The following is a 14666-nucleotide window of genomic DNA, read 5'->3' as shown; positions in this document are numbered from 1 at the left end:
TTGTCATTAAATTGGATACAGTATTTTCCACCTGAAAGTCCTGAGTAAAGAAAGTTGAACTCCTGGCTGACTTCCATTATCAATATATCTGGGAATATGATCCATGATAAAAAAGCCGGCTGATAAAATATTATCTTTCTTTGAAAGACATCCTTATTCTGTTGGAAGTTTTGTTTCAAATTTATTTTTATTGGAAATGTATGATTTCTGACATACAGCAGTTTTTCAGATACTTGACTCCTAGGTTTTCCTTCCTGATCCTTTTCTCCAAATGTTTTCCAGCTCTGTATACATCATTGTAAATAGTTAATTTTTCTCTTTGTCAGTCCCCTTTTGTTATCACTGGTGATTGCGATATTCTTAATGTGAAATGGAATCAGATGTTCATGCTGATTCCTAAGTCTCTGACTGTTGCATTCTTTGTTCTCATTGCTGTGGGCAGTAGTGAAGTAAACAAGACAATTCCGATAAAGGGGCTGACTTCTCCTCTAAATTAGGTGCATAAATTAAGCTTAATCTTGGACAACTACAAAGAAAAAGTTTTTCACTTAGTTCAGCCTAGATTAAATATTTGTGCAGTGAAATCTTGTTCTAGACAATGAGTTTTCCAGACTTAGTTTTTTTAAGCAGATCTTATGGTCACAGCCTTGGTGAGGAATCTCAGTTCGTTTTGACTCCAGGCTTTCTATTTGTAGGGCCCTTTCCCCTTGGCTTCCTGCCTTTCAAAGAGATATCCAGCATCCTAGTGTTTACTTTCTCCAACTGTTGTATGCTATGTGTTTGTTAAAAGAAGAATTAATTACCGTGATGTTCTTCCTTTTGTTTCAGAAGGCTGTATTGTAGCTCTTGTTCCCTTAAAAGATTTCCTGTTTCCTAATCTATTGTAGGCAGATTTCTGTTTTTATACGAGTTGTGGTTTTCAACCTAATGATCGTAATACTGTGTTTGCTCTTAGAGAATTGTTTGTTTGAATATCTTTTTGGCAAAGATGAGGGTGTTCCACGTGCTCCAAATCCAGGGCAATTTGGGCAAGGATTAGAGAAGAAAAGCAAGAACATGCTGTAAGATTTTAGTTGAAATTTTATCTGTATAAAGGGGCAACATTGGTCTCAGGTCATTGCATTTTGTAGAGTAATTCATGTGTCTATTTTTTTTTCCCTATAAAGAATATATTCCAGCCCATTTCTTAAAAAATATGTATTTTGACTCAGATTGAAAACCTTTATCTTCAGTTTTGCAAAATCTGTTTTCAAATTTGAAAAACAACAAAAAATCCCACAACAACCACCAAAAAACAGGGCTGAAAGAGAGAGAAGTCTGCTGTTTTAAACATCATATGGTTTGATTAAGAGAGGTACTGAACTCTTAGGGGCTTTTACTGAGATCCGTGAAAGCTGCTGGGTACAGCCTTAACATTTCACATGGGTGTTGAACATGGATTTGAGAGTAGGACTTGGGAGGGGTTAAAAATTGGTTGTACCTATGTTTCTAACATTTTTAAAGTATTTTTTAGTTCAGGTTTTCATTTTTGTGTGAGTTGAAATTACTGAAATGTGGAACAGCTGTTATAACAGTTGGTCCAAAGCTCATGGTGTGTGTTAACATTCCTTACTATATTTTTGCCTTTTATTCTAGTATTACTTCCACTATATTAATAAGCATATAATTACTTGAAACTCTAAAAAAACCCAAAAACTTCTGCATTATTTTCTTCAACCTGTTATTATATTGTTTAAATGACTTAGGTTATTTCTGCTCCTTCATTCAGAAGTTTAATTGAGATTAAACACAGCCTCTTGTTTTCCCTCTGGGAAACCTGCAGATGAGAAGCAGGTGGTGGAGGAAGTAACGCTGGTGGATAGAGTGCGAGCTTCTTTCGTCCCGTGCAGTATAGACCAAATGTTCTATTATAAAGAGTACTTTTTGAGCTGAGATCCCGTCTTTCAGGTGGGATTTAACATTGAATTTGATAGTTGCATGCATCCCTGAAGTGACTTGTTCTCTGCAGGCTCGGCTAAGTTTTGTTCAGATCTGGACCTTAACTGAAAGGTGGCCAACAAAGGTACCCTGTCATCTTCCCATCATGGCAGAGTGCTGTGCTAGATGCTGATGGTTGCCATATTTCCAGTGGCGGTTGTTGGAGGAGGGGTAATGTAAACCCAGCATCCTGTGCAGATTGCAATGTGGATAATTACATTCTGCCTTCCTAAATTTCTCTTGAATTTGCAACTGGATCCTGTGCTAAACTGTGGTGTAGTGTTGCTATGTGCTGTTAAACAGTTCACTCCTTAAGCTGTTCCATTTCAGTCATGGGCAAAGTGATTCATGTGTGTGTATAATCCATTAGTAACAATTGTAAAGCACTCTGGGTTCTATCTGGATGAAAAGTGTTTTGTGAATATGAAGTCATTATCCTTACTTGACAGTTCTGTTTGCCAACACTTGTCTGATTTACCACAGATTTTTCATCTTCTGGCTCTGATGGTTTCAGTATGTTCCAGATAAACATATCCAATCATCTCAAGTAAAATCTGGGAGACTGAAATTTCTCTTCCGTAAAAAGAGTATACTGTTTTTTTAATGTGGTTTGGGAGCTACAAGGCCTGTCTGTCTCCTGCTTTCTTAAATTGTAGTGGTAGTCTTAACTTTTGATACATCAAAGCGCTCGCCTTTTTTTTTTCTTTACAACCTTGTTGCAGTGACTGGTTTTTTTTTTAACAATATATCTATTCCAGGATAGTTTTGTTTTTGTCTTCCTGCTTTGGGTTCATCTGCAGCCAGTTGGCAAGCAGCCACTGCAAAGTGCAGCACGTAGATTTCTGAAGGAGCAGCTGAGCAGTGTGTGGTTTCCCTGTTTTGATCAGCACGGTTCCTTGCAGTGTGGCATTCGGGGCCCTGTGGTGGCCATTGCTGAGGTCGGTGGGCTGTGAGCCTGCAGTTGCTGGTCTCGAGACCATTCACTGATCCTGAAAGCCAGCAACTGTCTACTGTGAAAAAACAGAAGCAAGTCTGTCTTGTGGTCATATATCCATGGCAGTTGATTGTCTCTTAAACTTTGGATGGAAGCCTATCAGGAGGCTGTGGTTAAATGCCTTCTGGAGAAGTGACCTAGATAAAACCAAAATTCATTCATGCTAATGTAAGTACAGTTCTTCTGCACACTGCCAAATACATTGTGCCTCATCCCATCGAATACTTCTTTTTCCTCCCAAAAACAATATTGCAGTTTAATGTTATTGGCAAAATTACTTCTAGATGTTAAGCTAAATTTTTGATTCTCTTGAAAATGCGGTTGGCTAAAATGTTCCTCTTCAGTTAACTTGTATTTTAAATATGTTATTTTGCCTCTAGAGCCTTTAGGTATGCAATAAACAGGATATAAAATTCCTTAGGTCTTTACTTTCTCTGTAGGGTGAATCATGTAGGGAATAGGGATGAACAAGACTAACTAATTCTTGCTTTGATAACCTTTCTCCTCTCTGCTGTCCCATTTAAAAAAAAAAATAGAAAAGAGAGAGAGGGAAAGAAAATAAAAAACGATGAAGTGAGTGACCAATGATTCAGTGCTTTTGAGCAATTTCTGAACAACTCTCTGGAAATGTTCAGTTTGCTTGTATTTCAGAAATCCCAAATGAGAACACTGTCGCACTAACGGCAGAAGCCACTGTAAGCAACTCTGGTAATCATGATGCAATGGGCACTTAAAGCAGGATCCTTGTGGTTGACCCCCTGTGCTTGAAATCGTAGGTGTAGCAGTGAGATACTGCAGGAGAGGACAGCCAGCTGCCCTCCCAGGAGACAGTTGTGTTGGTCCTGCCCACTGGATGAGAGCCATGGAGGGAGCAGATGACACAGAGAAGTAGGAAAGTTGAAAGACAAGATCTTCTCCAGTAGGTCCAGCCTGTAAATATAAGTTGTAATAGAAATAAAAGAAGGTTGTGCTTCTCAGACTGCTTGTGAAAATTGGGGAGTCTATTGCAGGGTTTATTATAGATGGCAATTAGCCTAAGAATCAAAAACAACTGTTTGCATATTAGCTGTCTGATTATTTGTTAGAAGTGGGGGAAGAGAATATTCTCTGTGTGTTTGTAAACCACAGGACTATAGCCTTTACTTAACAAGGCTGCAGAAAGGGCAGGTTCGGTCTGGAAAGTATGAGATTAAATACTTGTACCAGACAGAGGGCGATAAATGCCATTATACCAGTTGCTGGTTAGGTGATCTGGCTTCTCTCACAGAGGGGAACTGGAATATCCTGGTGTGTGTCTGCTGTGACAAGCGAATGGTAAGAGCAAGGCCATTAGCCATCTATGAGTATATCAAGAAGAGAAACAGTAGGGAGGGTATAAGAGCCAAGGCAAGATCAGCAGAAGAGTGAGTAGATGTAAGCTGTTAGTGAGTAAATGATGTCTGGAAGTTGGAAGAAGGTTCCTAAGGACCAGAGGGACAATGGTCTGGAATAGCTCCAAATGTAAGAGCTGAGAGAGACAAAAGCCCTGAGTAGTTTTAAGAGGGAGCTCTCCACTTAAGGGAAGAAATCATATAATGTGCTAATCTGAAATAGCCAGGGACTGGAGTGGCTGAAAGTCCCTTCCAGTCTTACATGTCCTCAGCACTTTGGTGGGGCCTCACAGGTCCACATTGCTCTAATTTCCCACTGCTATCTGTGAGACACGATGCATCTGTCTTGCTGGGTCGCTAACTGCTGTACAGCAGCCACAGAAATGTCATTGCCTCTTGCTACTGGATTTTGTTTTCTGAGGGGATTCCGCTGTGACACTTGCAAGCTTGGACATTTAAAAGTCCTGCCTGAGCTGCACAGCAGTGCAGTGGGTGTAGCCAGCCAGGGCAGCCCCCAAGAGAGTTGGCAGCAGCAAGATCAGCTTAGGCTGAAAATACCAGCAGAGCAGAAAAAGCCAAAGTAGGATGTGAGACCAGCATGTCTCCTGCTCCTTTTTTAGGAGCATTGTTGCTATGGCAATCCTCTTCCCCAAGCTCATTTTATTAAAGCAAGTCCTAGAATGGTGGACGGAATTCAGCTGTTACACAAAGTAGCAATTATTCACAACAATTGGGGAACTTATGGCCTGGATCTGAGCCACAGCGCCTTTCTCATGAAACTAGCAGGTCAGTTCTTCCAAGACCCTTGACATTCTGTGTTGGGAAGCACAGAAGGATGTATTCTTTAAATGCCTTTTTTTTTCCCCCCCGTACTGTGGTATTTGGAAATATGTAAACATTCACATTCCTTATTTATTCATCCTAGCACTGAGAAACTAGTGTCTAGTTCTTAGGCTCCAAGCCAGAGGAGGCTTGTGTTCTTCACAAAGGTGGTGATATGGTACCAACTTGCTGGTACAAGGAAAAAGACTTTTCCTGACCCACTGTCTCCCACGCTTTCTGGGCAGTGGCATACTGTCGATGCCACTGTTACTTGCTTGTCACCATAGCAGAGACTACCATTGTAAAACATGAGTTCATTAAGCAAAGATATAACCCATAATATTGGCCTTGTGTTGGGCCAGACTGAATCTCTGTCTAGCTCAGTATTCCGTCTCCAAGAGCGGCTGTGAGTGAATGCTAAGGTAGAGTGAGTGTTTATTTCCCCGTCCCCAGTGGCTGCTTCTGAATCCATTTTCAGCCTAGAGACTTCTTGAGCTGGGTTTGTTTTCTGTGTGTTTAATAACTCTCAGTGGATTACTTTTCCCTGAATTTTCCCAGTCTCGCTTGAGCTCATGTGAACTTTTAGCAGCTAGAGCATCCTTTGTCCAGCAGTTCACAGCTTACAGACTTACAGTGAAGAGAAATACCATCTGTTTTCAAAGTTGGCCCCTACTGCTTCATATGGTGCTTCCTCTGCCTAGTCTTTGTTCTGGATAGAAACAGTGAGCCATCTAACCCTACCTACCCTCTCTGCATTTCTCCTGACTTTTTAGCCTTTTCACCGCATCCTCCTTCAGTCATCTCTTTTCCAGACAGAAGAGCCTGGTGTACTCAGTTGTTCCCCAGACAGAAGACATTCCATACCTTTTGGATCATTCCTTCTGCCCTTCCCTCAAACATTTCCAAGTCCACTAGAGCTTTTGTGCATGGGAAAAGATAAGATGTTCCTTAAAAAAGAACCAAACCCAAAACATTTAAATAACCTACTTCTAAGTGATAGCAGGTTCTTAACTGTCGGTCCTCTACCATCTTAACCTTCGCAACTGTCTTTTCTTTACAAGGGATTGGGTTGTTGCACATATTCTGCAACTGGAAAATTAATGGAATATCTAAGCATCTTAGTCCAAATTACAAAATTATTTGCAAATATTGGTAATAGCTTGCACGTGTTAGGTGTTCTTTGATGGGTAAGGATGAGAAGTCATTTGAGCTCATTTGTGTGCAACTCTGAGTTTCATGGAAACATGCATTTGCTTAAATGTTAGACAAATATTGTGAGTACATGTAGATTTCTGTGTGGCTGGATGGGATGAGAGTATGGAGTTTATATGGGAAACTTAGGAATTGTGAGGAAAGTGTATGGATCCACAGTTTAGGCTGAACAAGAAACCCTCCAAATATATTTATATTTTTTTTCCCAGAAATGTATTTTTTTGCCAAAAGATCTTCAGCTTGTACTAGTAACATTCTTGCTTCATGTGTGACAAGGACTAGTTTTGTAGCCTTCAGCAGTTCTCTCATTTCTGTCTCTATCATATTCCATCTACAAGTTTGGATTATTACCTGGCTGCCTTTCTTGCTTAAATGTTATGACTAGTTGATACTTATTTGATTTGTTGAAGTTGTGATTGTCATAAATGCCATTTTTTATCAACTGGTTTGTAACATGACAAATCCCTATGCAGGTAGTATTCAGTCTCCAGCAGTATTTTCAGTCTTTCCAAGATACCTGTTCTAGTTAATAAATATCAGAAATTCTTTTCATTGCACATTCCTCAGATACCAATGTGGCTAATTCTAGTGTGCAAACAAATGGTTATTTATTTTAAGTTTGGAAAGAGTTGTTGTACAAGTGCACATGGATTTTCAGCATTCTTTTTGATTTTTAAAACAGGACATTTTTTGCTATTTATAAAGAATACAGAATCTCTGATTAATTTATTGGCAAAATTTATACTGACCTCACCAGATCAGGATCTGGTCTGTGGATTTAGTTCTTAAGGGACAGAAATAAACTTAGAAAACCCTTTTCCACGTTGTGTCTCAGTTTCCTGTCTATTAATGGGAATGATGGAACAGACTTAGCTCACAGCATGTTATAAAGATAAGTCTACCCGTGTTTGAAATACTCGGTGACAGCTACAGACGGAAGACAGAGGGATCCTGACTGGAGTTCATCTGCCCTGCGCTTGTCCCGAGGAAGGGGCACCCAGTGAGGCTGGCGCTGGCCCTGCCGAACCACCCGCTCTCCGCTGCGTGTCCTGGGCCCAGGCTGCTGCGGGCAGGCTGGCGGGCAGTGGGTTCCGTGGGGGTGGCGGGGGGCTGCGGACAGAGCTGTGGCTGAGTGAGGTAGGGGACAAGGGTGCTGCTCTTTCAGAGGGGCAGGCAACCGGGAAGGCAATGGTGGTGCAGCCGCTGCCTGGTGGACACCAGCAGTGCCTGGTGGAGCCAACGGGCACACCTGTCTGCCGGTCCTGTTACAGCCCTCCCTGGCGACAGGAACAGTGTCAGCATAGATCAAAGTTAGCACAGAAAGCATTGTTTCCTATTTAGGAATGAAGTGAGCTTGCTTGTTTAAACAGATTTTTATGCAGATACTCTACATGTTTCTGTAGAGTTCAGTGGAGTCTTTGATTTTTCTTAGAGTGGGCAATAAATCCACGGTCTTTATTTGTACTTTTTCCATTTATGGATGTATTTGCTACTATGCAAATACAGTATTTACGGGATGTCACTGTTTCCTTCTACTCTTTTTGCTTACAGTCAGAGGAAAAAAAATCACTTGTCATATAGAAAATAAATAATATCCACAATAAAGAGACAAAGGATCTTTGCATATTATTTCTTTCTTTGCAATGTTTTAAGATAATGTCAATATAGTTTTGCTACACTACAGTACATTACAAAAATTGCTATAGGGTAAAACTGGACTCTGCAGAAATAAATGTTCTCTGCCTTCAGATATCTGAAGCTATTTTATATTTTGATTAGTAAGAAAAAACCAGATTTTTGAACAGGAACTGTTTTGCAGTAGGCCGGTATAATTTACTTTCAGCAAGCCAGTAATTTTTTTTTCACTTCCAGGTGAAACAGGAAGTAATTTAAGCACCAAGTACATGTTGGGGTGTATAAATTCTTTCAGAACAGTAATCCCTTGTACACTGTGATTCCTACTGACTGTACCAGATGTAACTAGTATTTTGTGGCATAATCACCGTTCTAATATTTTGAGTAAAGGGAAACTACTCATAAGACTTGCTGGTAAAGTTCAGCGTATATTTTTCAGGTATCTTGAGTGCTGTTTTTCTAAGCTGGTATTTTGGACACAGTTTCAGATCTTTGTTGAGTTCTATAAATGGGACATATATGTCAAGATATGTACAACAAGTGCTAAAATAATCCACTTCATGAAGGTAAATATTCTGTGCTCCCCATCTGCCTTGGCAAGTCTCCACAAAGAGAAATCTTGTAAAATTTTCAAGACCTCAAAAAACTGTGAGTGACCCTATAGTCTGTTCAATTCTGGATTTTTTTGCGACATAACACCCACGGTCTAGTCCAGGATCCTTTAGCTGTTCCTTTCCAGTCATTTTCACAATTGGTTTCATCTTTCATGAAAAGGTTTATTTTATGGCTAATAGCCATGAGCTTGAATTTCAGTAGTGTATGAATAGTTTGAAAGGGCTGTGTATAAAAGCTTTTGTATCATCAACTTTTAAATAACTTGGTAACTACATAAATTGATTTGTTCCACTTACATAGTTTACCAGCAGTATTGGTGATAGATTCATAGAAAATAGGCAAGTAAGTTTGGATAGTGTGACTCCAGGCAAGTAAGTGCTTTGTAGTAGTTGTGTCATATTCATTAACAAAAATTAGGGTAGAGAACTTCAGTGTTCTGAAATAAATTGGATAGGGGCGTGTTCAGAAATTTATTTAGTCACTATTCTAGCAATTGCTAATGGTGGAAATTATGTAGAAAAACTATTTGAAAATAGAAGCATCGTTATTATAGTCACTTAAAAAGAATTTGCCATATTATGCAAAATAACTCTTTATATTCATAAAATCAGTATTTTCAATTAGAGTTTAAGGCTTTGTATTTTGCCGAAGTAAAATCTAGATTGTAAGAGTCCTTTTTTACTGCATTATTATCTTCTCTTATTTCAGCATGCATACACAACTACAGCCATAAATGGGACAAGTTTTTGTATGTCAGCAAAGGATGCTGTCTTGATTTTCACGAAGAGTTCTGCTAAACTTGCATCCATTAGCTGTTTTGGAGATTTTGTGCTATTTTTAGGAAAGGTAAGAGTACTGTTGTGTAAGAATGAAGTGAAAAATCAGGGTTTGATTCTCTTTTCTTGCACCCAAAGTAAGTAAGGTTTATCTTTGTTAAACTCAGTGTCGTCAATGCTGTAAAATGAGTTCATAAGAGATGTTTGAGGAATTTAATCCTTCTCATGGTCTTTACAGAGTTATTTGGTTGCTTTTCAGCAGTGTCCTTGGCGTCCCTTTTATAGTTCCCATTGCAATGAATCTTTGATAAATATGTAGTAAAAGATTGCCTCTGCCCTACAGAGTTTACACACTGAGTAGGACACAAAGTGTGACAATTACGTGATGCCAGAAACTGCATACCTTTCTCCTAGATGAGATGTGCTGCTAAAATATTGGTTGTAATGTGTTTGCCTTAGGGGTTGGTGGAGGGTTTTTTTTAAGAAACATTTCTCCATGATTAATGAGGCTGCATTTCTCTCTTGCTACCCTTTACAGGTGTTTGTTGTGTGTTTTACTGTTTTTGGAGGGTTGATGGCATTCAACTACCATCGCGAGTTGCAAGCTTGGGTAGTGCCTCTGTTGCTGATTGGATTTTTTGCCTACCTGATGTCCCACAGCTTTCTCTCTGTGTTTGAAGTGACAGCAGATGCCATGTTCCTTTGCTTTGCTATTGATATGGAAACAAATGATGGATCTGCAGAGAAGCCATACTTTGTGGATCAGGAACTGCTGGTAAACCTCAGTGATAACAGCAAAGATATGTGAGCCATTCTGAGCTTTTGGGGCTTTTTCTTTCCCCAAGATGTAGTATTTTGAACTCCCAACCCGTGCTGTTAGCTTTCCAACACCTTAGAACAAGATGGGCTCAAGGACACAAATCATATATGAATTTATAAACTGAAGGAGGTGGTTCCCTCTGACTCCTGTGTGCTAGTTGTGATCTGCTGCCTTCTTTTAGATCATACCCTATAAGCAGATTTGATTTAGGAAAAAATTTAGATTGGATATTAGGAAAAATTTGTTCACAGAAAGGGTTGTGAAGCAGTGGAACAGGCTGCCCAGGGCAGTGGTGGAGTCACCATCTCTGGAGGTGTTTAAAAGGCAGTTAGACGAGGTTCTCAGGGACATGGTTTGGTGCTAGAATTAGGTTATGGTTGGACTTGATGATCCTGAGGGTCTCTTCCAAGCAGAATGTTTTGGTGATTCTAAGTAACGACTGACTTTGCAGGCCTTACTAGATATGTGTTTAATATATTTTTGGTAATAACAAATATAAATAAATAGATAAGCTAGCTGCAAAGACCCATAGGGTGCTGTAAGGTTAGATGTTTATATTTGTTGTGACTTACTGTACAGTGACAAGCAAAAGTAAAGAACAAGGAGCTTCTTGCTGCCAGCAACAGATCAGGTAGCCATCCACATCCTATGTATGCTGTAGTTCTGAAAAAGCTTAATGCAAACTTCATCCCTATACAGATTCTTTTGGCAAAATACTGTCTTGTCTCTTGATTAAATTATTCTGCCTCTGGACTGATTGTTCTGTGTCTTTACTCTCATAAATGCTGTATTGTATTACAAGCATTTGTGTGGAGAATCATTACGTTGCTAATAGTGATGGAGAGCTTTAATTAATAGCTCTATCTGAAGCATTTGAATACATATATACTATCGCTTTCATGTTAAGAGAATATTTGAAGATGCAGATGTTTTTTTCCTTTCATGCTGTTTTTGCCAGTTCTGTCTTTTCCTTCATAAACCATGAGACAAAGAAAATCTTAGTAATTCATGAAAAACAAACTCAGCAGCCAGAATAGCTCATATGATATGAATCTTCTGGATGGATCTCTTCAGGACAGTGTCAGAAGAAGTGGGTTTTGTTTTGTTTTGGTTTTAATGCTGCTGTTAGATTCCCTGTAATTTTCACAGAATTTTGTTGAAAACAAAAACCGACAAAAAGGTAGGCTAAAGATAGGCTTAACCCCTTGTACGGAAGAAAGCAGATAGATAGATATTATTTGGCCTTGATTCAGAACAGTACTTAAGCACGTGTCCCGAACAGGAATATGTTACTGAATGGAAAACTCTAAAACCTTGACCTCTGTTCTTCTCCCTGTGTTTTGCCAAATGTTAAAATAGTTCTTAAGCCAATTCTACTTCATGAAACAGAGGCTTTTCCTTCTCCACTTCCAAACTTTGTGGTAGTTTCTCTTTAAGTCTGGTCTTAATTCCTTGTAATTAGCTATGCCCTAGGGCCTTGGGTGAAGAGAGGACTTAGCCACAGGGGTAAGGAGTCTTCCAAGCAGGACAGGCTGTATAACCTTGTATGGAAAAACTGGGGGCAGCACGTCCAAACTCCTCCCCATTGCATGATCAAGAGTAAGGTTACGTAGCCGAGAACTTGGAGTTTCCCAAGACATAAAGGCATTTGACTAGAGGCGTCTGTGTTACAGTCGGGCTACAAAGATCTGGGGGTGGAAGGGAGGCTCTGTGGCCCTCAGGACAATATGCGGCAGTGGGTGGAGGGCTGGGTGAGGGATTTCAGACACCCAGTGTCCTCATTCCTGTGGCAGCAGATGCAACAGACATTCTTGATTCCTCCTTCCCAGTAGCATTCCTCACCCTTGCTGTCTCTCCTGAGTCCCTCCTGGTGTCATGCAGTGTCTTCCAGTTAGGAACCAGCTACAGTTTCTTAGCCTTGGGCTAATTATCTTCCTTCACCAGGTATTTTTTATTTACATAATGGTTTACATTCACAAATGATCTCACCCTGGTTTTTGCTTGTAGACTTTTGTGAGTCAGAGTAACAAGTTAACAGAAGGCCAAAGACACAGAAGCACGAGACCTTTCCAGGACAATGAAGATGGGACAGAGCTCCAACCTATGGTGAGACAGGAGTGTGGGATATGTATTTATCTGCCAGCTAATGTGTTTGGCTTTATGTCCCAAGAAGAATGGATGTAGACTCTCATGTATCTCCTGATGTCTCACAGCAAGCAACATGCAGTATCCTGTTTTTCCTTCTATTGCTTTCCCTCCTCAGGAAACCCTCTGTGCAAAATGGATGGATCAAATATTTGTTCTCACCCTTCTTCCCATTCCCCAGTGTGCCCAGCAGAGAAAGATCAGACAATGGCAAGGGATGGGAGATAAATCCTGTTTAGATAGTCCTTCACATATCTGCTGTAGCAAAGTCAGAAGAGTGGTGGGCTGCTGCTGGATTTCACATTGGAACTGCTGAAGTTCCAGAGCTGTAAGAACAGAGTCTTCCATCTCCATCCCCACCCTGCTTCTTTCTTTATTTTCCATCCATGTATATATTTACTTACTCTCTTTTATGCTGGGGTAAAAAAGCTGAAGTGCCAGAAGGGATTGTTCCCCCACACCCAGGCTTGGGAAAGTCCTGAGAATAAACGCTCACTAACTGACATCTGAAAAAGTATTGCAAATTGCCCAACCTGAGAGGCTGCCCTAGCAAGTTCAGAATCTGGACTGATTTTCCCCAGCACAGGGGGGCCAAGCACCGGCACCTACCAAGCGCCCCAGCACCTGTACCTGCTGGACACTACTACTTCTGTCTTGTGCCCTGCTGGCTACTTCTGACACAACTGTGACAGATCTTGGTGGGTTTTCTTTATCTCCTTTCAAGAGGTACCAGGCTCTAGCAAACTCTCACACAGTTTTGTGGGCATTCTACTATAGGCAGTTGGGCTACAGAGCACTGCTTCAGTTTATTGCTACAGGGAGGGATGGTTGTATTTCATTTTTCCATTGTTTGGGTCTGTTATTGCATTCTTCAGTAATGTTTTTGCCAAGCACAGAAACCGGGGTGGGGTATTCCCTGCGAGAGGACTGTGGATTTGAGACACAAAAGAACCATAATTATTTTCCCAGTTTACTCTTACGGCATTTAAATGCAGTAACAGGACTAGTGCTATGCATTATTTGACTTCTTTTTTCTCTCTTTGTAGACTTGAATGTAAAGTGCACCACGAAGCATGAAGTCAGACCACCAATAGCAAAAACAGTCAGAGAAAAAAAAGTAAAGGCTACCAGTGCCCCAGGACAAAGTATTCGTTCTCTAAGTCTCTGATGTACCTTCTGCTCTGGTAAAATGACACACAATGTTTGTATGAATAATATATTTTGTGTGTCAGCACATCTGATTTTTATTAATATACTTGTTATCATGGGCTGAAAGTTGTTAATAAACAAACTCCTTGTGAATTTCTATGTTGTCTGACTGAAAATACGAAGTTGACAAGGTCATGGAGCTGTCTTTTTAATTTTTTGGTGTGTCAGCTAACATGGGGTTTTTCCGTGCTTCTCTGGGAACACTGGCCCAGTCACCTCTGGATCAGTAAACATAGAAACATTTGTAGAGGAGGCACTCTGAGATAACTGTTTCCTGATTTATTCTGTATATCTAAACAGCCGGTGCAACAAATTAAGGAACAGTGCTGAGCTCATCGATGGAAATTACCCTTGGTAGAAATTCTCTCTAGTCAAGATAATTAATGGTTATGACGTAGGTGTCTTTCTTTTAATCATACTCTTTGGGGAGTGTTTTTACAAGTTAGTATCATTAACTATGCACTGGCTCCTCTCCAAAGGGCACATAAGGAATAGTCCCTTTTTCATAAATAAACAACTGCCTTCCCTTTGAAAGCAAGCAGAAAAATTTGTATCTGGATTTAAAGCTTGACAAAAAAGTAGCAGATGAGCAGTGGCTGGACAAAAATAAAAGGATGTTATAAATAATACTTTATAGAAATGTTAGCTGTAACATGGATGTGAAACATAAAGTATCATGGAGGAATGTAGTGAAGAGACTGTCAGGGCTTTAGTCAGAAGAGGAACGTGATTAAGTGTAGACACTAAAAAAAGAACAAACCTTGGTAAGTCTGTCAGCATTTTCTTGTGTGCAGTTCTGAGGTCTCACTGAACTTCGTATCTGGACCCTTGTTATGATGCACGTTCGTGGGCTCCACCTCATTCTGAGTGTGGGGTGGTTTTAGATTTTACTCGGTGGCATGTCATTTTATTTTCTTTGTTCGAAAGCTTCTCTCACATTTCGTTTGAGGAGAGGTTTGAATGGGAAGATGACTTCAACCAGGGATTTCAGTAAAGTACATAACAGTATAGGAAGTGAGACATTACTGCAGGTAAGTGACTCATAAGCTGCCGTAATGAAGATTGATAAACCTTTCATTAGTCACAGTATG

At 40.1% G+C, this 14666-nt stretch overlaps 1 protein-coding gene across 5 annotated transcripts in view; it reads left to right on the top strand.

Moving 5' to 3' along the window:
• SLC44A3 (solute carrier family 44 member 3) overlaps positions 1 to 13668 on the top strand; it is a 98549-nt gene extending 84881 nt beyond the window's left edge. For 3 of the 5 annotated variants that reach the window (XM_065841668.2, XM_065841666.2, XM_065841669.2), the window contains 4 exons: positions 9334 to 9471; positions 9940 to 10176; positions 12229 to 12327; positions 13413 to 13668. In XM_065841668.2, the coding sequence (XP_065697740.2) occupies positions 9334 to 9471; positions 9940 to 10176; positions 12229 to 12327; positions 13413 to 13418 (480 nt within the window). In that variant the 3' untranslated portion in view covers positions 13419 to 13668. Of the gene's footprint in view, positions 1 to 9333; positions 9472 to 9939; positions 10206 to 12228; positions 12328 to 13412 lie in introns of all 5 variants that reach the window. The other 2 variants (XR_010651640.2, XM_065841671.2) reach the window with 2 other exon arrangements.
• The last annotated feature ends 998 nt before the right edge of the window (positions 13669 to 14666 follow it).

Source organism: Patagioenas fasciata, chromosome 6 (assembly GCF_037038585.1).
Source record: "Patagioenas fasciata isolate bPatFas1 chromosome 6, bPatFas1.hap1, whole genome shotgun sequence".
Taxonomy (NCBI): Eukaryota; Metazoa; Chordata; class Aves; order Columbiformes; family Columbidae; genus Patagioenas; species Patagioenas fasciata.
This window is presented reverse-complemented; position numbering and strand designations above follow the sequence as displayed.